Source organism: Nerophis lumbriciformis, linkage group LG04 (genome assembly GCF_033978685.3).
Source record: "Nerophis lumbriciformis linkage group LG04, RoL_Nlum_v2.1, whole genome shotgun sequence".
NCBI classification, from domain to species: domain Eukaryota; kingdom Metazoa; phylum Chordata; class Actinopteri; order Syngnathiformes; family Syngnathidae; genus Nerophis; species Nerophis lumbriciformis.
Genome location: NC_084551.2, coordinates 36,554,057 through 36,581,158, shown reverse-complemented (window position 1 = coordinate 36,581,158; position 27,102 = coordinate 36,554,057). Strand labels below are relative to the sequence as shown.

General features: G+C 43.0%; 1 protein-coding gene across 2 annotated transcripts in view; it reads left to right on the top strand.

Moving 5' to 3' along the window:
• Positions 1-9,538: 9,538 nt before the first annotated feature.
• Positions 9,539-27,102, top strand: part of plekhg4b (pleckstrin homology domain containing, family G (with RhoGef domain) member 4B) — a 61,527-nt gene continuing 43,963 nt past the window's right edge. For both annotated transcript variants that reach the window (XM_061954015.2, XM_061954024.2), the window contains exons 1-2: positions 9,539-9,709; positions 26,484-26,681. In XM_061954015.2, coding sequence (XP_061809999.1) covers positions 9,641-9,709; positions 26,484-26,681 — 267 coding nt within the window. In that variant the 5' untranslated portion in view covers positions 9,539-9,640. The remainder of the gene's footprint in view (positions 9,710-26,483; positions 26,682-27,102) is intronic.

Here is a 27,102-nt window from a genome sequence, read left to right as displayed (position 1 = left end):
CCGTGTTTCGGCCACGTCATATGCAAACCTTAACCCTTTGAAGTTTAGTACCCTCCATATGTGTAATCTGTCTGGGTAAAGTTTGAAAGTGATCAGATGAAATATCGAGAAGAAACTAGTTGCAGAACAACACCTAAAAATGGCGAAAATCTGCAGAAAATTATCTTTTTGAATGTTTGTGGTTAAAAATGTACATAAAAGATAGAGTTACATGTTAAATGAATTAAGCACACAACTGTGTGATGTCTCCATTCATTTTCTTGTCCCTTTTGGGGTCGCAGGGGGTGCTGGAGCCTATCTCAGCTGCATTCAGGCAGTAGGCGGGATAAACCCTGGACATGTCGCCACCTCATCACGGGCCAGCACAGACAACATTCACACACTAGGGCCAATTTAGTGTTGCCAATCAGCCGATCCCCAGGTGCATGTCTTTGGCGGTGGGAGGTAGCCGGAGTACCCGAAAGGAACCCACGCAGTCACGGGGAGAACATGCAAACTCGACACAGAAAGACCCCGAGCCCGGGGATCGAACCCAGGACCTTCGTATTGTGAGGCACATACACTAACCCCTGTCACACCGTGCTGACAGTCTCTACTACCTTATATGTGTATATGGCGGTATGAGGTTAAATTCCTCACTCATGGTGCTGTTGCATGGTAAAAAATTGCTGTTTGTCCCGCGGACCATTGGCACATTTTTTCTTTGGCCCTTGGAGGCAAAACGTTTGGGCACCCTTGCTCGAGTTGGAAAAGACTGTGTGTTAGGGCAAATAAGGCACTTGTTGATCTTCACCGCCCTGGCCTCCAATCACAGTGTACACACAGGAGGAGATGGGCGCAGATAAAACGACTAGGTTACGCCCCGCCGAGGAATTGGGATGCCTTGAGGGGGTGGGGGGGTTGTGGAGGTAGTGGTGGGCTGGGACAACTTTTTTCTGTTTGGCCTTGCCCTACTATTGCGATTCTTCGCAAGCCAGCCGAGGCAGAGCGTTTGATGGAACATGTCAGGTTCCTACAGGAATCGGGGGTAGGTCTTGTCTTCTGGTTAGACAGCTGTCATACAGCCCAGAGAGCCAGACAATGACACTGCAGAGCTGCACTTTGGCTCGAGGTGAGTGCAGATCCTTTACATGTTTTTCTCTTATATATACTCATTATTATTCGTTTGATTTTGCGTTCAATTATGGTCAACGACCGTTAACTACTACTACTAATTTGGTGGCCCTTTTGTGCACTATTAATTCACAGCAGGTCTAGTAAGATAAGCCTTTTAGTTGTGGTTGATCCTAAGTTCTTGTTAATTCATGCAGGGGCACTGAGGCAAGTCTGTGCAAGGACGCTAAAAATCATTGCACTTAATATCCTTCTGAGAATATGTGTGAGAAATAATCCAAAACATGCTGCTTCCCAGGAGCATATTGACAGACTTGTGTTAGCACAGAGTACATAACCTGCAATATTCCAACTATGTATACTGTATATGAACTCTGGTTTGACCCTTTGAGGCTTTAGAGTGTGGGAGCTGCCGCTGTAACTCGACCTTGCACCTTCTGCAGCCACCTGTGCTCGTGTGCTCAGAGAAAACACTGGCTTTTGTGTTGGAGTGAGACATCCACACAGTAGGGGGGGCTAACTAAGGTATAGTATAGTTAGAAGAGGGTGGGGGGCTACGACAGGTGGTGTCCTCCTCCTGCTCCAACAGCTGTGTCACAATCATTGCTGCAAGAGTCCCCAAAAATCGGGTTTAAAAGTATCAGGAGCAGCAAGGGCGTGTGTGTTTGCCTAGCTGTTTGCATTTGGGTGCTGACGTCATGGCTCAAAACAGAGGAGGAACGGTTCACATGGGATCTTAAGTGTGTGGTGGTTAGGAGTGAAGGCTCACAAGTAGCAATATAGCTGTGTGTGTGTGTCTGGATGCATGATGAGATGGGAGATCTAAGGGCTGGATGGAAGGAAACGATGACTGATCCGCTCTGATCCTTCAAAAATGTGACCTGTAAGTAGAACAAAGACTGTCTCACATTGTTTCTTGTGTCTGCAGCTTCTTGGGTAGGCTAGAGTCGAGAATTTTTTCTAGTAAAATGCATTTATTGCAATGTGGAGTAGGAAAAAAAGTGGTGCTGGAGTTAGAAAAAATTAAGACGTTTTGATGGGTGGTCTTTGTGGCACTATGAGGTTGCAACGAAGTGAGATAGGAGGAAGGCGTTACATTCCACAGTTTGGTGTGTGTAAGTGCGTGTGTGTGTGTATGTGCGTGTACGTGTGTGTGTGTGTGTGTAGTGGTTAATTACAAATGACCACCCACCCATTTACATCTGAGAGGGCATTTGCTTCAATCTGAATCTAAAAAATAGCATTTCAACCATTATTTCCCAGGTCATTACTTTCCACTTAAAACTAGATGCATGGTTGTAAATGACCACAACATATCCCACCTGGCATCTTTCAATTCCGAAATTGTAACTGTAACACATACACGAATTAACAAGGGCCAATACTGCCTTTACAAAGATGATATTTCTCAGTTTTTAGATGTATTTAAGGATTGCTAACTTTCTCATTTAACTCAATATGGTCCCAAATCCCGGTTGCTGGAAATCGATTTTGGGATTCAATGGTCCCAATTTTCGGTACTTCTCTGTGTGTTCATGATAATGAATGGTAATTTGTTTAATAACAAAATCCCATTTTTTGTTAAACAGATAGCTGATAAGGATAAATGTGGTGTGTTGTTATTATTTATTCTCGTCTTATTAAAATATGGCACCGTTTGATTTTATAGTAGTACAGATGGACGGAATTTGGTCGGTGTCTATAAAGGTACCGAATTTGGGCTGTTTGCAACTTGCTTACAGTTATATTTTTCAAAGCAAAAAATATAACATAAACACCACTGTCCAGTTTATGTTACCATTGGTGGTATAACTGAACATATATTTGTTAAAACTGTCTGTATTTTTTATATTTACTAAGTTTGTGTAACACATTTTTTTACCGGCCAGCATAAAATGATTGGTGTCATCAACAAGTACGTACGTGTGCAAACATACACAAGCCTTCCAAGAGAAGAAACAAACTATTTGTTGCCATGTTGTTGTTATGATAGAAGATACATTCAATGGCAGCTAATGCTAGCAATCCAAATCGCTATTGTTAGCTAACAACACCCAAAGCTAATGCGCAAGCATGTGTTATGTACGTTATGTACATACGTAATTACATCATTACGTCCTAGAAGCCGGAAGATTGCAGGATCCATCCATCCATCTTCTTCTGCTTATCCTGGGGCAGCAGCCTAAGCAGAGAAGCCCAGACTTCCCTCTCACCAGCCACTTCGTCTAGCTCCTCCCAGGGGATTCTGAGGCGTTCCCAGGCTAACTAGAAGAAATAGTCTCCCCAACATGTCCTGGGTCTTCCCCGTGACCTCCTACCGGTCAAACGTGCCCTAAACATTCTTACCAGATGCCCGAACTACGTCATTTGGTTCCTCTCGATAAGTGATCTTGTTTTTTCGGTCATAACCCAAATCTCATGACCATAGGTATAGATGGGAATGTAGATAGACTGGTATATTGAGAGCTTTGCCTTCCGGCTCAGCTCCTTCTTCACCACGACAGATCGATACAGGGTTCACGTCGCTGCAGATGCCACACCGATCCGCCTGTCGATCTCACGATCCACACTTCCCTCACTCATGAACAATACTCTGAGGTACTTGAACATACTTGGGACAAGATCTCCTCCCCAAACCGAAGATGGCACTCCACCCTTTTCCGGGCGAGAACCATGGATTTGGACTATGATGTGCGGATTTTCATGCCAGCCGCTTCACACTCACCTGCGAACTGATCCAGTGAGAGCTGAAGATCCTGGCGGGATGAAGCCATCAGGACCACATCGTCTGCAAAAAGCAGAGACTTAATCCTACAGCCACCAAACCGGATCCCCTCAACGTCCTGTCTGTGCCTAGAAATTATGTCCATAAATGTTATGAACAGAATTGGGTAGCCCTGGCGGAATCCAACCCTCACTGGAAACGGGTCCGACTTACTGCCGGCAATGCGGACCAAGCTCTGACACCGATCATACAAAGAGCGGACAGCCACAATCAGACGGTTCGATACTCCATTCTCTTAGCACTCTCCACAGGACTTCCCGAAGGGACACGGTCAAATGCCTTCTCCAAGTCCACAAAGCACATTCAGACTGGCTGGGCAAACTCTAAGGCACCCTCAAGTACCCTGCTGAGAGTATAGAGCTGAACCACAGTTCCAAAACCAGGACGAAATCCATACTACTTCTCCTGAATCTGAGGTTCAACTGTCCATCTTTGCCTCTTCTCCAGTACACCTGAATAGACCTTACGGGGAAGGCTAAGAAGTGTGATCCCCCGATAGTTGGAACACACCCTCCGGTTCTCCTTCTAAAAGAGAGGAACCACTACCCCGGTCTGCAAATCCAGAGGCATCACCCCCGATGTCCACGCAATGTTGCAGAGTCTTGTCAACCAAGACAGCCCTGCAGCATCCAGAGTCTTAAGGCGTAGCTCATCCACACCCAGGGCCCTGCCACCAAGGAACTTTTTAACTAAGTCGGCAACCTCAGCCCCAGAAATAGGAGAGCCCACCACAGATTCCCCAGGCACTGCTTCCTTATAGGAAGACATGTAGGTGGGATTGAAGAGGTCTTCAAAGTATTCTCTCCACCGATCCACAACAACCTAAGTCGAGGTCGGCAGCACACCATCCACACCATATACGGTGTTGACCGTGCACTGCTTCACCCTCCTGAGGTGGTGAATGGTGGTACAGAAAGCCTTCGAAGCTGTCCGGAAGTTGTTTTCCATGGCTTCCCTGAACTCATCATGTCCGAGTTTTTGCTTTTGCGACCGCCCATGCAGCGCACCGGTGAGTCCACTGTTTGCCAATAAAGAGCAGGTAAGGGGAAACAGCACTCAGATAAAGTCACTGCCGGGCAACAAATAAAACAGGAAGTCAGAACTAGAAATAAGAGAGCTAACCAGGAACTAAAACATCAAACATAGAATAATACAAAAAAAAACGAAACAAGGTATGACCTGTGTTGACAGGTCATGACATGTTGTACAACTGCACTGTAGTGTATTGAAATGTAGCGCAAATAAAAATGCTAACTGTGTTTTAACATATCTACAGATCCTTAACCAAACAGCGACTGTGTTCTATCCTCCCTTCATGTTGGTATTGGTTTCACAACGGTGACATACAAGCATGAAAAATTATGAAAACTCCAACTCATGTGACATCTGGCTAATATGTTCCCAGGATAGTTTTATCAGATGGCTTGCCACCCCAGAGACCGGACTATCGTTTCTTCACATCACATAAATAACGCTTACCAGAAGCCTGCGAAAATACATGGCTATTTTAAAATCTTGCAGTCGCGCGTGAAAAAACAACAGGAAAAGTTTCATTTGTGTAGAAGCACAAACAATATTGGCATAGAGAGAGAGAGAGAAAGAGAAAGTTGATTTTCAGGTGGCTGTCAGCGTTGAAACATAACTTGTTGGTAATTATGGTGTCCAAGGCTGCAGAAACATTTATTTTGGGAGAGATAAATCATCATGTATTTAAACACAGCTTTAAGTCATGGGACATTAAGTTGTTTACTGTGTGGCAAGACGGCACACAAGCCTCCTCTAGTGGACACACAGGAGACATTTATGTCCCTTTGCAATTTAAAGCACAATCCCTACCTATAAGGAACTAATGTGGAAACTTTATTTGGTTTAGGCAGTGAATTATGATGTTGTTTATGTTTTATATTGTACTGTGTTACCTGATATGGCATCCCTTTGTCTCTCCCTTTTTTTTTTGGGTTACCCTTTTAAAAGCTTTATAAATGCTTTAAAAAAAATAAGTGTAAGACTTTATGGAGCCTTAATAAACTGCAATACACCATTTGATCAGAACACAGTCAAAGTAGGTTTTAGCTGCCAGATCGTTTACACTGAAATCAATACATAGATAAGTAAATACAGCACAAATGTTAGACACTTATTACTAATAGATAATAATTGATGTAAGTGCAAAGATGAGTGAGGAGGCTCTAACTGGTCTGCTCGGTTGAAAAAAAAAAAATATATATATATATATATATATATGTGTGTGTCCTTGTGTCTGCGTGTGTGTGTGTGTGTGTGTTCGAATGTATGTGTGCGTGTGTGTCTTTTTTAAAGGTGTGTATGTCTTTCTCTCTCTTTCTTTTCAAAAGTTTGAACACACGTTATCATTTAACTGTATGAGGAAGTGTTTCCACACTTTTTATTGGTACAATAGCAAAGTAATTAGTTACACTTTTAAGAACTTTTCATAATAAGGTGCTTATAAAATTGTACATAGAACCAGCAATACTGCATGTTTCATTGTTTAATACCACATATTTGCAGTAAATCACAGTATTGAAGTCCTCATCTGCTCAGTACTGATTTTATTTTTGTAGCACATTTTTAAGATTTCACAAACATAACTTCTCAGCATGTGGCCTGGAAAGGAACGCCTGCATTTTTGCTTGCCGGCAACAAAATTATATATTTGGATTTAAATGCCACCATGGAGAGCATCCTTTGAGCTCCCTTGACGGGACATGATTGCATCTCTCGTTCTGGGCCCCAACCTTAGAATGCTTGCTGACTCCCATTTGAACCCACGTTTTTATTTTTATTTTTTTGCTTATGTGTAGCAATTTCAGCATAATTAGATAAATGAGGATTAAAAAGAAGGCGAGAGAAAAAACTAATGTGGATGAAAGGAGGAGAGAAAAAAAGGTCCACCCTTGCTGACAGTGTAGCCACTGCAAATGGCCCGGGCAAAAGAAATTACAGGTTGTCTGTGTTAGAAGGAGGAGTGTATATTTGTAGAATGTGTATGTGAGGTATGTCTGCTTCTGTTTATACAACAGATTATACAGATTATACATGAGAGTAAAATCACTATTACAGTAAGTATTTATACCTCCCTCCTATGGAGTTTTTGAAATGTTTATGCATGTTTTATAGTGTGTTTGTGTGGTGCAACACATGCACAGCTTCAGACTCTCTGTCTTCTTGGTTATTGTGTAGTGCTTTAACAAGGCTCTCTCTAAATAGAAACCAATTTAATTACCTATACTCACTGCTTTCTTTGTCTGAGCAACGTGATCTTTAACGCAAAGTATACATTCTTGTTGTGCATGTGTACTGTCCAGACTAGACATGTTTTGATCAATGTTTTATGCTGCCAATTCTAATACCGATCACTTTGCATTTTTCTATGTATTTATTGCGAGTGCAATTGACAGTTTAACAATATCAATACAATATTTAAACTACTTTATTATTCTCTTTTTTGACATGCAATTGTTTCAACAAAACGAAAACAATGGCACCAAAATAAGTAAACAAAAGAAAAAAATACTATCTGGTACTCGTTTGTTTTTTTGCTCCAAAATGTATCCTGTGTCTAGGGATTTTTTCCCTGTTCGTAAACATTTACCTAAACAATAAAAATGTATATTTTGAGGAAATTAAAATAATAATGTGATCACTCTAGAATCGATTATATAATGGTACTAACCTTGGTATCGACACTACCAATATATAGATATATACAATACTCCTTTTACACCAACAATTGTTGTTATCCAAAACCAGTGAAGTTGGCACGTTGTGTAATTTGTAAATAAAAAGAAAATACAATTCTTTCCCATTCTTGTTTGATGTACAGCTTAAGTTGTTCAACAGTCCGGGGTCTCCGTTGTGGTATTTGACGCTTCAAAATGCGGCACACGTTTTCATTGGGAGACAGGTCTGGACTACAGGCAGGCCAGTCTAGTACCCGCACTCTTTTACTATGAAGCCAGGCTGTTGTAACACGTGGCTTGGCATTGTCTTGCTGAAATAAGCAGGGGCGTCCATGATAACATTGCTTGCATGGCAACATATGTTGCTCCAAAACCTGTATGTACCTTTCAGCATTAATGATGCCTTCACAGATGTGTAAGTTACCCATGCCTTGGGCACTAATACACCCCTATACCATCACAGATAATGGCTTTTGAACTTTGCGCCTATAACAGTCCGCATGGTTCTTTTCCTCTTTGTTCCTGAGGACACAACGTCCACAGTTTCCAAAAACAATTTGAAATGTGGACTCGTCAGACCACAGAACACTTTTCCACTTTGCATCAGTCCATCTTAGATGAGCTCGGATCCAGCGAACCCAGCGGCGTTTCTGGGTGTTGTTGATGAATGGCTTTGGCTTTGCATAGTAGAGTTTTAACTTGTAGCGGCAAACTGTAGTTACTGACAGTGGTTTTCTGAAGAGTTCCTGAGCCCATGTGGTGATATCCTTTAGACACTGATGTCGCTTTTTGATGCAGTACCGCCTGAGGGATCCAAGGTCACGGGCATTCAATGTTACGTGCAGTGATTTCTCCAGATTCTGTGAACTTTTTGATGATATTACAGACCTTATATGGTGAAATCCCTAAAGTCCTTGCAATAGCTTATTGATAAATGTTGTTCTTAAACTGTTGGACAATTTGCTCACGCATTTGTTCACAAAGTGGTGACCCTCGGCCCATCCTTGTTTGTGAATGACTGAGCATTTCATGGAAGCTGCTTTTATACCCAATCATGGCACCCACCTGTTCCCAATTAGCCTGCTCACCTGTGGGATTTTCCAAATAAGTGTTTGATGAGCATTTCTCAACTTTCTCAGTCTTTTTTGCCACTTGTGCCAGCTTTTTTGGAACATGTTGCAGGCATCAAATTCCAAATCAGCTAATATTTGCAAAATATAAAGTTTTTCAGTGATTTGCAAATCATTCTATTCTCTTTTTATTTACGATTTACACAACGTGCCAACTTCACTGGTTTGGGGTTTGTATTTATCTCCTGCAACAGATTTATTTCCCACATGTGTCAAAAGGTTGTAAGAGCCAGTTAAAGGATTGGGTTTTCCCCCGCTAACTACATTTAATGGGAAGGCTATTGTCAGGAGTGACCTGAACCACCAATCCTGTGCTGATGTCTTCCTTTCTTTTTGCCCCTTTGAAAAGCCGCAGAATAAGCTGAAACCCTAGTCCATTTGTATTGTCGGGACAAAAGAGAGCCCATTGTGGTCATGAGGGGTGTGGGGAGCTGCTTGTGGAGGTAAGGGTGCAAGGGGTCAGTGTGCCAGAGAGGAGTTAGTCAGAGTCCGACCCCTGCTGGGTGTAGTGTTTGGGACTCTGAGCAAGTGTGTGTGTGGGGGGGGGGGGGGGGGGAGGGGGGGGGAGGGGGGGGGGTTCAGAGCAGGTAGTGTGTGTGTGTTTTCTGAATGATGAGTTGCAGTGCTATGCATTTATCCAGCTGAGAGAGGCTTTCAGCAGAGAGGCACAGGGCTGGGGGTGTGAGGTTATTTTGAAGGGAGGGTTGGGTGAGTGACGGGGACGCCAGCGTGCTGCTTCTCTCACGCCCCAGCAGGAGTTTAGACGGCTCCAGCTGCCACAGAACACCAGTGCTGGAAATGGAGCTGCTGATAGGGAAGCACAGGGCTGCTCAACCACTGGATTGTACTGTGTGGATTTGACTCTACTCAGTTCTTCATTAAAAGTTCTGGTATTTTGCTTAGGTGCCTAAATGTTGTCACTTAGCAAAATGCACTCCAGAGCGAAGTCAAGGAGCTGTGACAACTACCTGAGTATCAAGGTATGGATTTGACATTTGCTTTGAGAGTTGCAGGCTTGTGTTGGTATTTATTGGGAGCGGTTGTGTTATTGTGCATACTCCTTGTATGACTTTTTAGCCCTAAAGCCTAACAGCTTTCTGTTTGTATTTGCATGAAACATTGAAAGGAACAACGTGGATGCTGTTGTTGTCCAATGAAGAACATTTATTTGCTATACTGAAAAAAAGAACATCACATTTTTTTTAACATTGTGAGTAAATGTATTTGCTGTTTACTGGCTGGCAGTCTCTCAAAATCTATTGGATTACAATAATAACTGAGTAAAGTTTGGTTCCTATTTAATTTGAATGTTTCTGGTCATAATAAGATCTTTAACAGAATTTTACAGTTATGGCAATTGTATTTACTTGACGCTTGTGACAGTAGAAATAATATTCAAAGTGCTTTGTATATCACTGCTGGTGTCAGGGAAGTAAACAATTTTGTATGCTCTCTGATAAGCCACTTTTCCTTTATCAGCTCCTGACTTGTTTTGGTATGCACCCATTGTATACTTACCCTGCACAGGAATCAACAGATTTTTTCAGCTGTCACTTCTCAAAACAACTTCATTTGTTCTTTTTATTTTTGTAACAACAATATATGTTACTGTGTGTGTTGTCGAAGGGATGTCGTAGAATACCAAAGCATAGAGTCAAAGAGGTCAGTCCGTGCTGCTTAAGAACAATATCCTGCAGCCAGTGTTGTTGACATCCTGTCAGACAAAGACATCAGTCGCCCCGATGACAACATAAATCAAGTCTTTCTCTTAACTAGTGTGAGAATCTTGTTAAAACAGCTTTTATTGGGAACCACAGCACAGTAAAGCCTCCCCTTTTTGGCTTTCTTTGTTGAATGGGCCCCAAAAAAAAAATATGATTGTAAATTATATTGTATTGTGAAATAAATAAAATTAGGACTCAGAATCATCTTAATGTATCCCATATACAATGTACAGAGAAATGTGTCTTCCTCATGAGGAAGGTGGGTAAACCATTGTGCAGGGTCTGTGTGTCAATTAATTACAGTAAATACAGAAGTATTTGAAAAGTCACAAGATGTTGCCTTTATACACAATAGATTTAAAATAAAATAGGCTTATCAAAATAATAAGTTAACTCATTTGATTAATCTTAAAAAATGATCACATGAATTATGTTTCTATGTAGATTAATCACGCAGTTTATTTTGACTGTGCATGCTCCTTTATCTTACCAATGTTACCGGGGTGTTATGTGGTCAGTAATCAGGTCGATGCATACATCAGTGCAAAGATGAGTAAGAAAACTCCAACTGCAAATTTCACTTTGAAATACACCTCAATGAGACTCCAGAAAAAACTGTTACCAAATTTTGAGCAAATATATGGCTTGAATTCAAGTAAAACATTTTTTTAAAGTTGATGTATGACATTCTGACAATAAAATTGCATTTGAGTCCAAATATTGGGATTTTTTTTTTTTATTAATCTAAATTATACCTGCGAGTAATAACCTGAGACTACAGGGGCTGTCTTGGTTGACAAGACTCTGCAGCATTGCGTGGACATCAGGGGCGGTACCTCTGGATTGGCAGACCGGGGTGGTGGTTCCTCTCTTTAAGAAGGGGAACCGGAGGGTTTGTTCCACCTATCGTGGGATCACACTTGCTTGGTCGGCATTGCCGGCAGTAAGTCGGACCCGTTTCCAGTGAGGGTTGGACTCCGCCAAGGCTGCCTTTTGTCATCGATTCTGTTCATAACTTTTATGGACAGAATTTCTAGGTGCAGTCAGGGCGTTGAGGGGATCCGGTTTGATGGCTGCAGGATTAGGTCTCTGCTAGGGATGTCCGATAATGGCTTTTTTGCCGATATCCAATATTCCGATATTGTCCAACTCTTAATTACCGATACCGATATCAACCGATACCGATATATACAGTCGTGGAATTAACACATTGTTATGCCTAATTTGGACAACCAGGTCTGGTGAAGATAAGGTCCTTTTTAGAAATTAAAATAAAATAAAATAAGATAAATAAATTAAAAACATGTTCTTGAATAAAAAAGAAAGTAAAACAATATAAAAACAGTTACATAGAAACTAGTAATTAATGAAAATGAGTCAAATTAACTGTTAAAGGTTAGTACTATTAGTGGACCAGCAGCACACACAATCATGTGTGCTTACGGACTGTATCCCTGCAGACTGTATTGATATATATTGATATATAATGTAGGAACCAGAATATTAATAACAGAAAGAAATAGCCCTTTTGTGTGAAAGAGTGTGAATGGGGGAGGGAGGTTTTGTGGGTTGGTGCACTAATTGTAAGTGTATCTTGTGTTTTATATGTTGATTTAATAAAAAAATTTAAAAAAACGATACCGATAATAAAAAAAAAACGATTCCGATCATTTCCGATATTACATTTTAAAGCATTTATCGGCTGATAATATCGGCTATCGGACATCTCTAGTCTCTGCTTTTTGCAGATGATGTGGTCCTGATGGCTTCAACTGGCCAGGATCTTCAGCTCTCACTGAATCGGTTCGCAGCTGAGTGTGAAGCGACTGGGATGAGAATCAGCACCTCCAAGTCCGAGTCCATGGTTCTCGCCCGGGAAAGGGTGGAGTGCCATCTCCAAGTTGGGGAGGAGATCTTGCCCCAAGTGGAGGAGTTCAAGTACCCAGGAGTCTTGCTCACGAGTGGGTGTAGAGTGGATCGTGAGATCGACAGGCGGGTCGGTGCGGCGTCTTCAGTAATGCGGACGCTGTATCGATCTGTTGTGGTGAAGAAGGAGCTTAGCCGGAAGGCAAAGCTCTCAATTTACCGGTCGATCTACGTTCCCATCCTCACCTATGGTCATGAGCTTTGGGTTATGACCAAAAGGACAAGATCGCGGGTACAAGCGGCCGAAATTAGTTTTTTCCGCCAGGTGGCGTGTCTCTCCCTTAGAGATAGGGTGAGAAGCTCTGTCATCCGGGAGGAGCTCAGAGTAAAGCCGCTGCTCCTCCACATCGAGAGGAGCCAGATGAGGTGGTTCGGGCATCTGCTCAGGATGCCACCCGAACGCCTCCCCAGGGAGGTGTTTGGGGCACGTCCGACCGGCAGGAGGCCAAGGGGAAGACCCAGGACACGTTGGGAAGACTATGTCTCCCGGCTGGCATGGGAACGCCTCGGGATCCCCTGGAAGGAGCTGGATCAAGTGGCTGGGGAGAGGGAAGTCTAGGCTTCTCTGCTTAGGCTGCTGCCCCCGCGACACCACCTCGGATAAGCGGAAGAAAATGGATGAATGGATGGATAGTCAGGATTATTCCAAATTCATTGATTGGGATTAATCTGATTTGAAATATATATATATCATTACACAGCACTAAAATTAGAATAATCAAGACATTTAGCTTTAATTTTAACCAGAAAACTTGGGTTTGGTAAACAAAAACAGTCAAGCTACAAGCAGTATTTAATAGGGTCTGCATTTCTACGCAAATCAGGGTTTATGCAAGTCGAAGGTCATACGGGGTGCAGGACACACAAAGACGAGGTGGCACAGTAATTGATAAAAGAAGAGACATACGGATGTCTTCAGGGTGTCATCGTCATTCTCCGACATTTTTTGGGATACCCCAAAATCCTTCGCAATTTATCGTTGGTAACATATCATTGTTTAGCATACGTGATATTGATTTGGGCTCATTTGGTCAAAGTCACTAAAAGGAGTTCATCAGTGTACAATCCTAGTTTTTGTCAAAAATGACCAGTCAAAATCATAGCCATCTATTCTGTCTGTTTTCAAACATAGATCATTGAGACTTTTCTTGTGGGTCCTGTCATGAATGATAGACATTTCCACTAGATTTAGTGACAATTCGGGAAACTAGTGCCGGGGGCAAATTTTTTAGCCCCTGCTAAAAATGTATAGACAGTGGCACTGAGTGAATTGAGGGGGGGTTTCGTGTTTAGAACGGCTGAAATATAACATAACTAACTTGCAAACATTTTAATAGGGCCATTGCTCTGCTGTCACTTGGTCCTAAATATTTCACATACTTACCATTTCGGAAATACACCCATTTGAAGTACTCAATCTTCAAGGGCTTAAAAGTATCTGGACAAGATATTTATGAAGTTAATGCTGTAAAACATGTTACTACAACTATTTCTAGATCTAATTGTGAATGTTGTGTGGTGACTTCCTAAAACTACTCTGGTGGTCAGTTTTTCCACTCCAGACTTGCTTCAATGTTGATCTTACTATGTGTGTGACCCTCAAAGGTTGAAGTTTATCATACAGAGATAACCCTTATTAACATGTCTTTTTACAGTACCATTACACCATTTTCCTATATACTGTGCCTCTAATGTTTTATTTACTATGAAGTCATGAGTTACTTGTGTTAACTGCAAAAAAAATCCTTGGCCAGCTTTATTGTTGTGAGATTTTTCACAGCAGTCTTTTTGAAATAGTACATACTTCAGCTACAGCTAGCAGGATTACACTGAAAAGAACACAAAGGATTTTCGCAGAACTTTGTAGAGGGGTAGTGCATAGGTCATATAACATTTTGGTTTTGATCTATACACATTTGCATAACAATAATAATAGTATGAACAGTGAAGTAGTCTGCTAACTGGCAAACAGTTAAGAAAGCAGACAAAAATATGCATGGTCATCATGCCGGATCAAAATCTGCCAAGGGACCCATTTGGCTCTTTAGTTAGCGACTTGGCAGGTTGAGCTACCTGTGGCCTTTGTTATCATTCTGCAGCCTTTGAGATTTTCAATACCGTACTAGGGGGATCCAGGGCTCTCCTGTTACATTCCCCTGGTTGGCTTCATGCTCCACTGGAGGCCTGGTAGGCAGCCTTTTGTGTTTGTGACCCACTAAATGTGTCATAGTGTGAGCACCCCTCCATCACTCTCTCTCTCTCTCTCTCTCTGTCTCTCTCTCTCTCTCTCTCTGTCTCTCTCTGTCTCTCTCTGTCTCTCTCTCTCTCTGTCTCTCTCTCTCTCTCTCTCTCTCTCTCTCTCTCTCTCTCTCTCTCTCTCTCTCTCTCTCAATCCTTCTCTAGGATTCACCCTTTGTTTATGCTCATCTTCCATTCTATGTCCTTCCCACCTTGTACTTATACTGTCTGAAGGCGTATTCTCATGCAAAGAAAACAACCTTCTTTTATCTCGTTACTTTCCATGCACCTCTGTAACAGCTGTTTTGCTGATGACGCAGACTAAAACTGTCCCACCTGGTTCCAGAGGCCAATAATTACTGCTATTACAAAGGAAGCCATTTACCAAAAAGACCTGGCATCATGAAAGGGTGGGACGCCCACTCTGGTCCTGTGTCATGGTTGAGGTTCTACGGCCAGGCGTTCACAACGTCTGCATTACTCTGTGCTCAGCTCTAACGGATGAGCGCTGTCATTCTGCTGAGACATGCACATTACACTGACCGGCCACAACATTAGTTACCTCTGCACAGACGAATGGAATCCAGCTGTATCAAAAAAGTAGACCACGATCAAGACTAAACTTATGAAAAAGAATATAAGTATTTAGGTTTGTTTGTCGTCTGTTAGATTACTTCCTGCTTCACGGAGGATGGCCTAAGAAGTGCCCATATAGATTCTGCAGTGAAAGTAAATTCCTCAATGTGCGCCTTTATCTGGATTAGGACCAAATTTTTGAAATGTTCTTACGAATGTAGTGTTTGCTACCTTTGAGCATGTAAACTATGTCCAATGTAACGCACATGCACGTGCATTAGTTATGTTTGTTGTCAGTTAATGACAGTGATTTAGCAAAGTTTAGCTAACTACGTTAGCTATCATTGAGAGTATAGTCTAGCGTAACAACAACCTGACTGCAAATTGTTTGTACTGATACCAATTTATTTAATACAAAATTTGTGTTGTTCAATGTGTTCCTATAAAGGGGACCTTTTATGCAAGACCAACTTTTCTTACCAATTGGTACCTGTTTTTGCGTATTTGGGATCTGTATAAGTCTCGAAAATGTGAATTTAAACAATAGAGGCATTGCAGACATTTTTAAAACAATTATGCCTTAATTCATACTTCCTCCAAACAAGCCGTTTGGAATTGGTACAATTTGTGATGTTTTCCTAACATGTGACGTCAGCAGATATTTCCCAAAGAGCTTTGCGTGAGTCCGACATTGTAGTCTAAAATTGTAGTCACAAAGTTCCTAATTTTTCTCAATTCTCTTGTTGTGGGGCAGACTTGCTCGTACATGCACATGCATTCTCCACTGTTACCATTTCTAATACAAAGTATAGTTCTAACTTATATCTGTCAGTAAACTTGATATGGAAGCGCTAAAACTACAACATAGATGACTGGGAGAAGACACTGTCGAAGTGTTGCCCACTAAACAGAGACAATCAGAAAGTGGCATGAAGAAATTATTACCATATTATTATCATATAAACTATGCAAAATTTGACCAAAGAACAACCATTACATGTTATGTAGACAACAGGGAAGTGTTTTTAATGTAAAAAAAAAAAAAAAATCATAACATGATGCTTTTAAGAATCGCTTCGGACAACAAGCTAAGAACTCTCGTTTTTGGCTTGTTGTTCTTCTAATGGTCAATAAATGGATTATTATGCCCAGCTGTATTGTACACTATTGCAAGCTACCACTCACAATAATAAAAAAAAAAAGCTGAGGGTTATTTATGGCGTCACATTAGTGCCAAAAATCCGAGCGCACAAAAACTGTTATCGCGCGCTGATTCTCCACTTCGTGCGCGCGCGACACCCTTTTGCGCGCGCGCGGTGCCTTTCTGCGCGCGCGCGACGCCTTTCTCCGCGCTCTCTGTGTACTCCTGGCATCTCTCCTCGCGCTGTCATGTTTCTTTTTGGCACTTTGGGGGCGGGTATGCTTAGACGGCCCCTTCTTTCTGATTGGTCAGGCGAAAAATGCTGAAAAATGCTCAGAGCCAATCAGAAGTATAGCAGGGCGGGTCATCGTCAATATGTATCAAGATTTACGGAGGAAGAAGTGGATAAAAAAAATGTCGCGCGCTGATGAAGGTTATTTCATACCACATAAACACAATACAGGGTAATACAAAATGTGACCCAAATAAATAATAAGACAACAAACACCATAATCACATCTTTCAGCCAGAACTGGTCCACCAGCAATAACATACATTTTAAAATGTTAAAAATAGCTTTTAATAATGTATTCTGAAACAGTTTAAAATAATCAGAGAACTGACTAACACTGACCCTACACAACTATGTTGCACAATTAAGTCTTTCTTTTAAAGCGAAAGAGGTAATTTCAACAGGTACAGCATCCTATGTCATATCTACATGTAATAAGATTTGTAACAAGGCAAACCGTTTGTAAATTGGTCGAAAATCGACCAAGTTATGGTAATTTAATCAGTACATGTACCATTGACATCAATGTAATGATTGAGGCTAGCTGTCCGAGGTAAGATGGCTACAACGTTGCTACACTGGAGAATGATTGGTCATATGAAAAATGCTCACAGCCAATCAGAAAGAAGGGTCCGTCTAAGCATACCCGCCCCCAAAGTGCCAAAAAGAAACATGACAGCGCGAGGAGAGATGCCAGGAGTACACAGAGAGCGCGCAGAAAGGCGTCGCGCGCGCACAGAAAGGCACCGCGCGCGCGCAAAAAGGCACCGTGCGCGCGCAAAAAGGTGTCGCGCGCGCACGAAGTGGAGAATCAGCGCGCGATAACAGTTTTTATGCGCTCGGATTTTTGGCACTAATGTGACGCCATAGTTATTGACTGAGTAAAGGCAACTCAAAGGCCTACTGAAACCCACTACTACCGGCCACGCAGTCTGATAGTTTATATATCAATGATGAAATCTTAACATTGCAACACATGCCAATACGGCCGGGTTAGCTTACTAAAGTGCAATTTTAAATTTTGCGCGAAATATCCTGCTGAAAACGTCTCAGTATGATGACGCCTCCGCGTGACGTCACGGATTGTAGAGGACATTTTGGGACAGCATGGTGGCCACAGTATTCTGGACATTTGTGTTGGGGAATCTTTTGCAATTTGTTCAATGAACAATGGAGACAGCAAAGAAGAAAGCTGTCGGTGGGAAGCGGTGTATTGCGGCAGGTATTGTGCCAGATAACGCACCCCCGCCGTAGAATGCACCCCCTGACTGTTGTGCCGGATACCACAGCCGGTGTTTCATTGTTTACATTCCCGGAAGATGACAGTCTAGCTTTACCATTGGCCTGTGGAGAACTGGGACAACAGAGACTCTTACCAGGAGGACTTTGAGTTGGATGCGCAGACGCGGTACCGTGAGTACGCATGCAGCTGCGGCTTCCAAACATTTGATCGCTTGCCCGTACGTGCGTGCCGCTATGTGCATGTCACGTACGTAACTTTGGGGACTTTGGGGAAATATATGTGCTGTATGAACTTTGGGGAGGTGAACGGTACTTTGGGCTGTGGGATTGAGTGTGTTGTGCAGGTGTTTGAGTTGTATTGGTGGGTTATATGGACGGGAGGGGGGAGGTGTTTGTTATGCGGGAATAATTTGTGGCATATTAAATATAAGCCTGGTTGTGTTGTGGCTAATAGAGTATATATATGTCTTGTGTTTATTTACTGTTTTAGTCATTCCCAGCTGAATATCAGGTCCCACCCGCCTCTCACAGCATCTACCCTATCTGAATCGCTCCCACTGCCCTCTAGTCCTTCACTCTCACTTTCCTCAACCACGAATCTTTCATCCTCGCTCAAATTAATGGGGAAATCGTTGCTTTCTCGGTCCGAATCGCTCTCGCTGCTGGTGGCCATGATTGTAAACAATGTGCAGATGTGAGGAGCTCCACAACCTGTGACGTCACGCGCTACTCGTCTGCTACTTCCGGTACAGGCAAGGCTTTTTTATCAGCGACCAAAAGTTGCGAACTTTATTGTCGATGTTCTCTACTAAATCCTTTCAGCAAAAATATGGCAATATCGCGAAATGATCAAGTATGGCACATAGAATGGACCTGCTATCCCCGTTTGAATAAGAAAATCGCATTTCAGTAGGCCTTCAAAGATTACATTGTTATAAGTTGTAGAGTGATGTATATAGCTCATGGCATTTGATTTATCCATCAACTCAAGTTCATACTAGCACCTTTTATTCTTCCTTGGGAACCTAAATAGGAACCTAGTGACCCGTCTTCGCTGTGTCATGAAGGCTTTCCTCTCATTGTTTGCATTTTCCTCATAAAACACCACGTTGTTCTTCTCCTGCCGGGTGACTAAGGCCCAGAGACATTTCTGTCCCACTAAGTGCTGTGTGACTACTAATGGAGGTGGGCGCTTTGTTTCTGCAGACCAACCCTGTGCTGCGCTCACCACTTAGGGAGGCAGTGATCACAATGAGCGCCTTGTAGCCGAGTTGTGGCATGTAAACCAATGCAGTCGACTGTACTCAATCTCCTCTCATAGACGTCGTTGAGCTGCTTAGAACAACAGTCCCACAAAAGCTGAAACATGGCACTGTCTGAGTCGATCCTCTGGAGCTCATGTGATGCTTTGATTTATATCACATTGTCATGAAAATCTAAAGGAAATTATGTTGTTCACACTGTATACATTTGCCAAATTGTGGGACTTTCCATGTCTATGTTGTTTATTTGTGTGGTTATCACTGGAGGAAGATGTCTCTTTCACTGTTGTGTTCCATTCGGGAAGGACAGATAGGAGAAGGATGTTTGGCCTTGAGTCCCTGCTGAAAGGACACCCATGCTTGGGCTGTTTACATAAATGCCACTGCAGATCAATCTCGGTGCCCTACACTAACCTGTCAGGCCGTGCATGGGCCATATAATTATCAACATCACTGATATTAGAGGGTCACGTTCCCCTGGAGCCCTGGGCGTACTTTCCAGTTGCACTTGTGTTTTTGTCCACTGACAGTGACGTCACTTGGTCCAGGTGTTTCCCCTCTGTCTGATGGAAAGAGCATCACGGCTAATGTTTCCTATCGAGATATAACTTCCGAAATAAGTGAGATCATGTTAAGTCAGTAAATTACCAAGTTTATCTGCAGTTATAATATTGCTCATTCAAGACATGCTATCAATACTGCAAAAATGTCAACATTGTTTTTTGGGGGTTATGTTTTTATCAGGAAATACATAATATTAATAAATTTTATGAGTACCGGTAGTCTTTGCTTGCACCTTGGCAAGAAACATATGCAGTAACAGCCTATGTTTCTGTCTATAGCAAGGGATACAGTTCAATTCAGCTTGCAAACATTGTAAACAAATTCCATGCAATGTTTGTGTAGATTCACCGTTTAGGGAACTGTTGGTAAAAGAGGATCTGGTGGAGCTTGATTAAAATGGTACCAATACTAACCATACCAAACTAGACTGATCTACTGCTTGGTGTAAATTAAGCTTAAGCTTCCCTTTGTCTTAAAGGTCCAATATTCTGCTATTTTTGAATAATTTAATTGCCACGTACATAATTGTGTAATTGTAAATTTGTTGCAGAAAATATAAGCAAAATGTTGATATTTAGACAGTTTAAAAGTGCTTTTGCCTTACTTAAACATGTCGTGTTGCATGTCTGTAGCTTTAATGCTAACGAGCTGAGTTTGTCTGCACCTGTCTACGACAAAGCGTGTGTCTTCAGGAAGTGCAATAACGTACTTCATCCACTTTTTACATCTCCACTTTATCTCTGCACTTATTCAATAAATTATAGGACTGTACAATTAATCGAATTTGGGTTTCAATTTCGATTATAGCATCTCATGATTATGAAAATATAACAATCGAAAAACTAATAATGGGCCATGCAACGGGCATGCAAATTCCCGAGCTTGTGACGGCGAAACAGTTGAGGAGCGAATGAGTGGGGGAAAAAAGCATGCCTACTATAAGTTTAGGATGTCATCATAGTTGCTTTTAAAACGGAACCCGCTGTTAAATGCAGAATATCACAGAAATTGACATAAATGTAATTGAAATGTTGTCATTAAGAGTAGAAGGAACATTTGTTTGGGAAAATAATGTGTCCGGTACAATGTCGAGACAATCACTGCTTGTGTTGTTGTGAACGACATCATCGATGTAACATCAATGTACAAACAGTGGTCGCAACATGAGAGGCGCTTTTTTTTTTTTTTAAAGCCTCAAGTGAGTCGTCTTTTTACTTGTCAAGCTGCAGCCTATTCCAGCTGTACTCGAGCGGAAGGCGGGATACACCCAGAACACCATCCACACTCAGATTCACATGTAAAAGCGGGACAGGAGGACACAAATGTTAGCAATACTAGAAAAGCTAGTATATGTGAACTACAATGCATTACAATCACATTTTTACAGCATCATCATGATAGGTCAGAATCAGAATCAGAAATACTTTATTAATGTCATGTCCGTGTAATCATGTTTTGTTTTAAGTCATGTTTTGTTTAGTTTCTGGCTTTTCACTCCCTTGTCTTGTTTGCATGATTACCCATTAGTTTCACCTGTTCCACGTTTGGACTCATTGTGCACTCTTGTTTGTCACCATAGCAACCATTAGTTTTCACCTGTCACGTCACGCACCAGTTTCACGTTTTGAGTCACGCACCTGTTTTCGTTAATCATGTCTGTGTTATTTAAGCTTTTCATTTTCTGTTGTTCGTCCTGACGACATCACCATATTTATGCTCTGTCCATTTTTTCATGTCCATCGTTCACGCTGCTCCTTTTTTGTCCATGCCAAGTAAGTTTTCTTTATTCAAGCCATAGTTTGCAAGTTTTGTTTAATTGTTCATAGTTTCTGCCATTGTGCAAGTTTTGTGTTTATAGTCAAGTTTTGTACTTCCGCCCTTGTGCGCGCTTTTCGTTTATTCCTTTTTTTTGATAGTTTAAATAAATCATGTACCTTCATTCCCGTCTCGCCCGTGCCAACTTTCTGCTGCATCCCGGAAAAGCAAACACCCAAGATCAAGTCCTGACAGTAGGTCGTCAGCAGACTCGCTTTTCCGCACGAGAGTTGGACATTTTCGACGAGGCTTCTTGGGCGGTCCTGTGCGCGATGGAGGAGGAAACTCGGCGCTACTCCTCCGTGGAGTACAGAAACTCCATTTGGTCCCAGGAATGGGAGGACGCAGCGCAGCAGTGCCGGAAGCGCCGCTCCCGACGAAGGACGTCAGGTAGAACTTCCGTGAGCCAGCAGGACACGCCGCTCCCACAAGCCCCTCCCCCTACGGGCGGAAGCAAGCAGCAGCCCGGCTTCGCCCGGATGACGTCAAAGACCAGGATTTTTTTTCCTGAATTCTTTTTCTTTTGATTCCCCGCTCCCCAGGACTCAAGCCACACCCAAGACACAAAACAATTTTTTTTCACCCACTCAATCCCAGGTACAAAAAAGACAATTTGGACAATTTAATGGGTAAGTTTCTGCCCTCCTCCGCCCACCCCCACAGAGAGTTCCAGACCGCAGGGAGCGCGTCTGGTATCCGCCCCTTGAGGGGGGGGCTAGGGCTGGGAATTGTTCAGGTGGGGTGGCTCAGCATCACGATGCCAAGCCACAGCCTCCAGCACGGCCGCCACCACCAGTCTTCCGACCTGTCAAGCCACAGCCTCCAGCACGACCGCCCTCACCAGTCTTCCGACCCGTCAAGCCACAGCCTCCAGCACGACCGCCCTCACCAGTCTTCCGACCTGCCAAGCCGCAACCCCCAGCTAGGCCACCTCCACCTGCTCCAAGGCTAGCACCACGGCTAGCTGCTCCAAGGCTAGCACCTGTCGCCGCACCTGTCGCAGCACCACGGCTAGCACCAGTTGCCGCACCAAGGCTAGCACCAGCTCCACCACGCCAAGTTCCACGGCAGACTCCAGTACCCGCACCACGCCTAGCCGCATCATGCCAAGCTCTGGTACCAGCTCCACGCCGCCAAGCACTGCCAAGCCAAGACCAAGACCCTCCACGCCAAGACCAAGACCCTCCACGCCAAGTCCAAGACCAAGACCCTCCACGCCAAGTCCAAGACCAAGACCCTCCACGCCAAGTCCAAGACCAAGACCCTCCACGCCAAGTCCCGCCAGTCGCAGCTCCAAGACGTGAAGTGCCGCCAGTCGCAGCTCCAAGACGCCAAGTGCCGCCAGTCGCAGCTCCAAGACGCCAAGACCAAGACCCGCCATGCCAAGACCAAAACCCGCCATGCCAAGACCAAGACCCGCCATGCCAAGACCAAGACCTGCCATGCCAAGACCAAGACCCGCCATGCCAAGACCAAGACCCGCCATGCCAAGACCAAGACCCGCCATGCCAAGACCAAGACCAAGACCCGCCATGCCAAGACCAAGACCCGCCATGCCAAGGCCAAGACCAAGACCCGCCATGCCAAGACCAAGACCCGCCATGCCAAGACCAAGACCCGCCATGCCAAGACCAAGACCCACGCCGAGCTTCGCCGCCTGATGCGCCACGCCGAGCTTCGCCGCCTGACGCGCCACGCCGAGCTTCGCCGCCTGACGCGCCACGCCGAGCTTCGCCGCCTGACTCACCACGCCGAGCTCCCACGCCTGCCACGATGACGACGCGCCTTCCTCCTCGTCGGCCACGGATATGGCCGCTACCTGGTCGCCCGCCACGCCAAGTGCGCCCACCTCCCAGTCGGCCACGAATGTGGCCATTCCCTGGGCGCCCGCCTCTCCTGCTGCAGCGGCGTTCCACTCGCCGCCGCCACCTAACTCTGCCCCGGTGGATACGGGGACACGTGGTCTGGCGACCCACCGCCATGTCCCCCTCCCGCCCTCCCATGACTCTTGTTAATTTTTTTATGGACATCTGGTATCTGTCCTTAAAGGGAGGGGCTCTGTCATGTCTGTGTAATCATGTTTTGTTTTAAGTCATGTTTTGTTTAGTTTCTGGCTTTTCACTCCCTTGTCTTGTTTGCATGATTACCCATTAGTTTCACCTGTTCCACGTTTGGACTCATTGTGCACTCTTGTTTGTCACCATAGCAACCATTAGTTTTCACCTGTCACGTCACGCACCTGTTTCACGTTTTGAGTCACGCACCTGTTTTCGTTAATCATGTCTGTGTTGTTTAAGCTTTTCATTTTCTGTTGTTCGTCCTGACGACATCACCACATTTATGCTCTGTCCATTTTTTCATGTCCATCGTTCACGCTGCTCCTTTTTTGTCCATGCCAAGTAAGTTTTCTTTATTCAAGCCATAGTTTGCAAGTTTTGTTTAATTGTTCATAGTTTCTGCCATTGTGCAAGTTTTGTGTTTATAGTCAAGTTTTGTACTTCCGCCCTTGTGCGCGCTTTTCGTTTATTCCTTTTTTTTGATAGTTTAAATAAATCATGTACCTTCATTCCCGTCTCGCCCGTGCCAACTTTCCGCTGCATCCCGGAAAAGCAAACACCCAAGATCAAGTCCTGACAATTAATCCCCGAGGGGAAATTCAAATTTAACCTAATTACTGAGAAAAAACTAATGATTAAACTCCCACTTCTGTAGCTGACTGATGAATAGTTTGCAGAGCTCCGGTATAAATTTGTCCCAAAGCCTGTTTTTGTTTTTTTTTACTAAAGTTGGTTTCCAACAGTTGTAAGCGCATCTAGAAGAATGAGGTTTTTCCTTTTTGACATCATGAAAACCCACAACTTCAAAGGGCGATCATTAGCCTGCCTTTTTACTCACAAATGAAGCAAACAAGTTCTCATAAATAATGACTTTTTTTTTTTTAGATAATAATTTGATTTAGAAAAAAAAAAATGTTTTAAACTTTAAGACACTTTTCAATAAAAAAAAGAAAAAAAGTAATGCGTAAAGAAATAACAGTAATTTACTTAAAAACTTTAATTTCCAAACCCTGTTTCCATATGAGTTGGGAAATTGTGTTAGATGTAAATATAAACGGAATACAATGATTTGCAAAACATTTTCAACCCATATTCAATTGAATGCACTACAAAGACAAGATATTTGATGTTCAAACTCATAAACTTAATTTTTTTTTGCAACATGTGCCAAAGTAGTTGGGAAAGGGCATGTTCACCACTGTGTTACATGGCCTTTCCTTTTAACAACACTCAATAAACGTTTGGGAACTGAGGAGACACATTTTCTAAGCTTCTCAGGTGGAATTCTTTCCCATTCTTGCTTGATGTACAGCTTAAGTTGTTCAACAGTCCGGGGGTCTCCGTTGTGGTATTTTAGGCTTCATAATGCGCCACACATTTTCAATGGGAGACAGGTCTGGACTACAGGCAGGCCAGTGTAGTACCCGCACTCTTTTACTATGAAGCCACGTTGATGTAACACGTGGCTTGGCATTGTCTTGCTGAAATAAGCAGGAGCGTCCATGGTAACGTTGCTTGGATGGCAACTTATGTTGCTCCAAAACCTGTATGTACCTTTCAGCATTAATGGCGCCTTCACAGATGTGTAAGTTACCCAGGTCTTGGGCACTAATACACCCCCATACCATCACAGATGCTGGCTTTTCAACGTTGCGCCTATAACAATCCAGATGGTTCTTTTCCTTTTTGGTCCGGAGGACACAACGTCCACAGTTTCCAAAAACAATTTGAAATGTGGACTCGTCAGACCACAGAACACTTTTCCACTTTGTATCAGTCCATCTTAGATGAGCTCAGGCCCAGCGAAGCCGACGGCGTTTCTGGGTGTTGTTGATAAACGGTTTTCGCCTTGCATAGGAGAGTTTTAACTTGCACTTACAGATGTAGCGACCAACTGTAGTTACTGACAGTGGGTTTCTGAAGTGTTCCTGAGCCCATGTGGTGATATCCTTTACACACTGATGTCGCTTGTTGATGCAGTACAGTCTGAGGGATCGAAGGTCACGGGCTTAGCTGCTTACGTGCAGTGATTTCTCCAGATTTTCTGAACCCTTTGATGATATTACGGACCGTAGATGGTGAAATCTCTAAATTCCTTGCAATAGCTGGTTGAGAAAGGTTTTTCTTAAACTGTTCAACAATTTGCTCACGCATTTGTTGACAAAGTGGTGACCCTCGCCCCATCCTTGTTTGTGAATGACTGAGCATTTCACGGTATCTACTTTTATACCCAATCATGGCACCCACCTGTTTCCAATTTGCCTGTTCACCTGTGGGATGTTCCAAATAAGTGTTTGATGAGCATTCCTCAACTTTATCAGTATTTATTGCCACCTTTCCCAACTTCTTTGTTACGTGTTGCTGGCATCAAATTCTAAAGTTAATGATTATTTGCACAAAAAAAAAATGTTTATCAGTTTGAACATCAAATATGTTGTCTTTGTAGCATATTCAACTGAATATGGGTTGAAAATGACTTGCAAATCATTGTATTTCGTTTATATTTACATCTAACACAATTTCCCAACTCATATGGAAACAGGGTTTGTACTTAACAACTTGGAATTGAATAAAGTAAAAGCATTGGAGATTAAATGCTAGATAAAAAGGTCTTAGTATGAGTCTTGAAAGTTGACAGGTTGGTGCAGTTACGAGTGGGAACTGGAAGGGAGTTCTTGAGGGAGGGGGCAGCGAAGCTAAAGGCTCTCAAGAGGTTGGCAGCAGATGAGCATAGGGGACTTGTTGGGGAGTGCAAGCCTGTGAGGTAGGGGGATCCAGTGAGAGAGATAATAGGTTTTATCATGTTTGGTGAGATGACCGCACAAGATATCGTAAAAAAGTCAAGTTTGCACATTAGGGGACCTTGAGGTCTACTTTGTGTAACGTTTAACATTTCACATTTCTGTGTTTGACACAGGACGCTGAGTCTTTGGACAACTGCATCCAGAGCACCTTGTCTGCCCTTTACCACCCCTTTAGCGCTACCGCCTCCACCGTCCTGTGGCAGCTTTTCAGCGTGGTTGAAAGACAGTACCGTGGTGACGGCCTCCGCTGCTTCATTGACTTTTTGCTTCCTGCCAAGAGGATCCTCCAGATAATCCAACAAGAAACTTGTGTGAGTGGTCAAATGTATAAGATTTCAGCAGACTAATAGAGATTTCCTCTTGATGAACGCTCCTTGTTCAATTTAGACGTACTTACTCAGTTATACAAAGTGGTGATAAGAAAGACTAACAAATGCAGAGGAATGTGAGAACAGTGTGGCTGTGTGTGAATACTCAACTCAACTGCCAAAAGAACTGTGGACACCTTAATATTTATTACTTCCTATACTGTATATACTGTGTATACTGTATATACTGTTATATTATTTGATATTGCACTGGTACTGTATGTGACTACTGTACTTTTACTTTTACTGATACTTCTACCATAACTACTGGGACTTATTGTGCAACTTATTGTCTTGTAATTAATGTACATCAGAGCCATTCAAATTGTTGTATTTTTGTATTTCGTGTATTAGATTCAGCAAC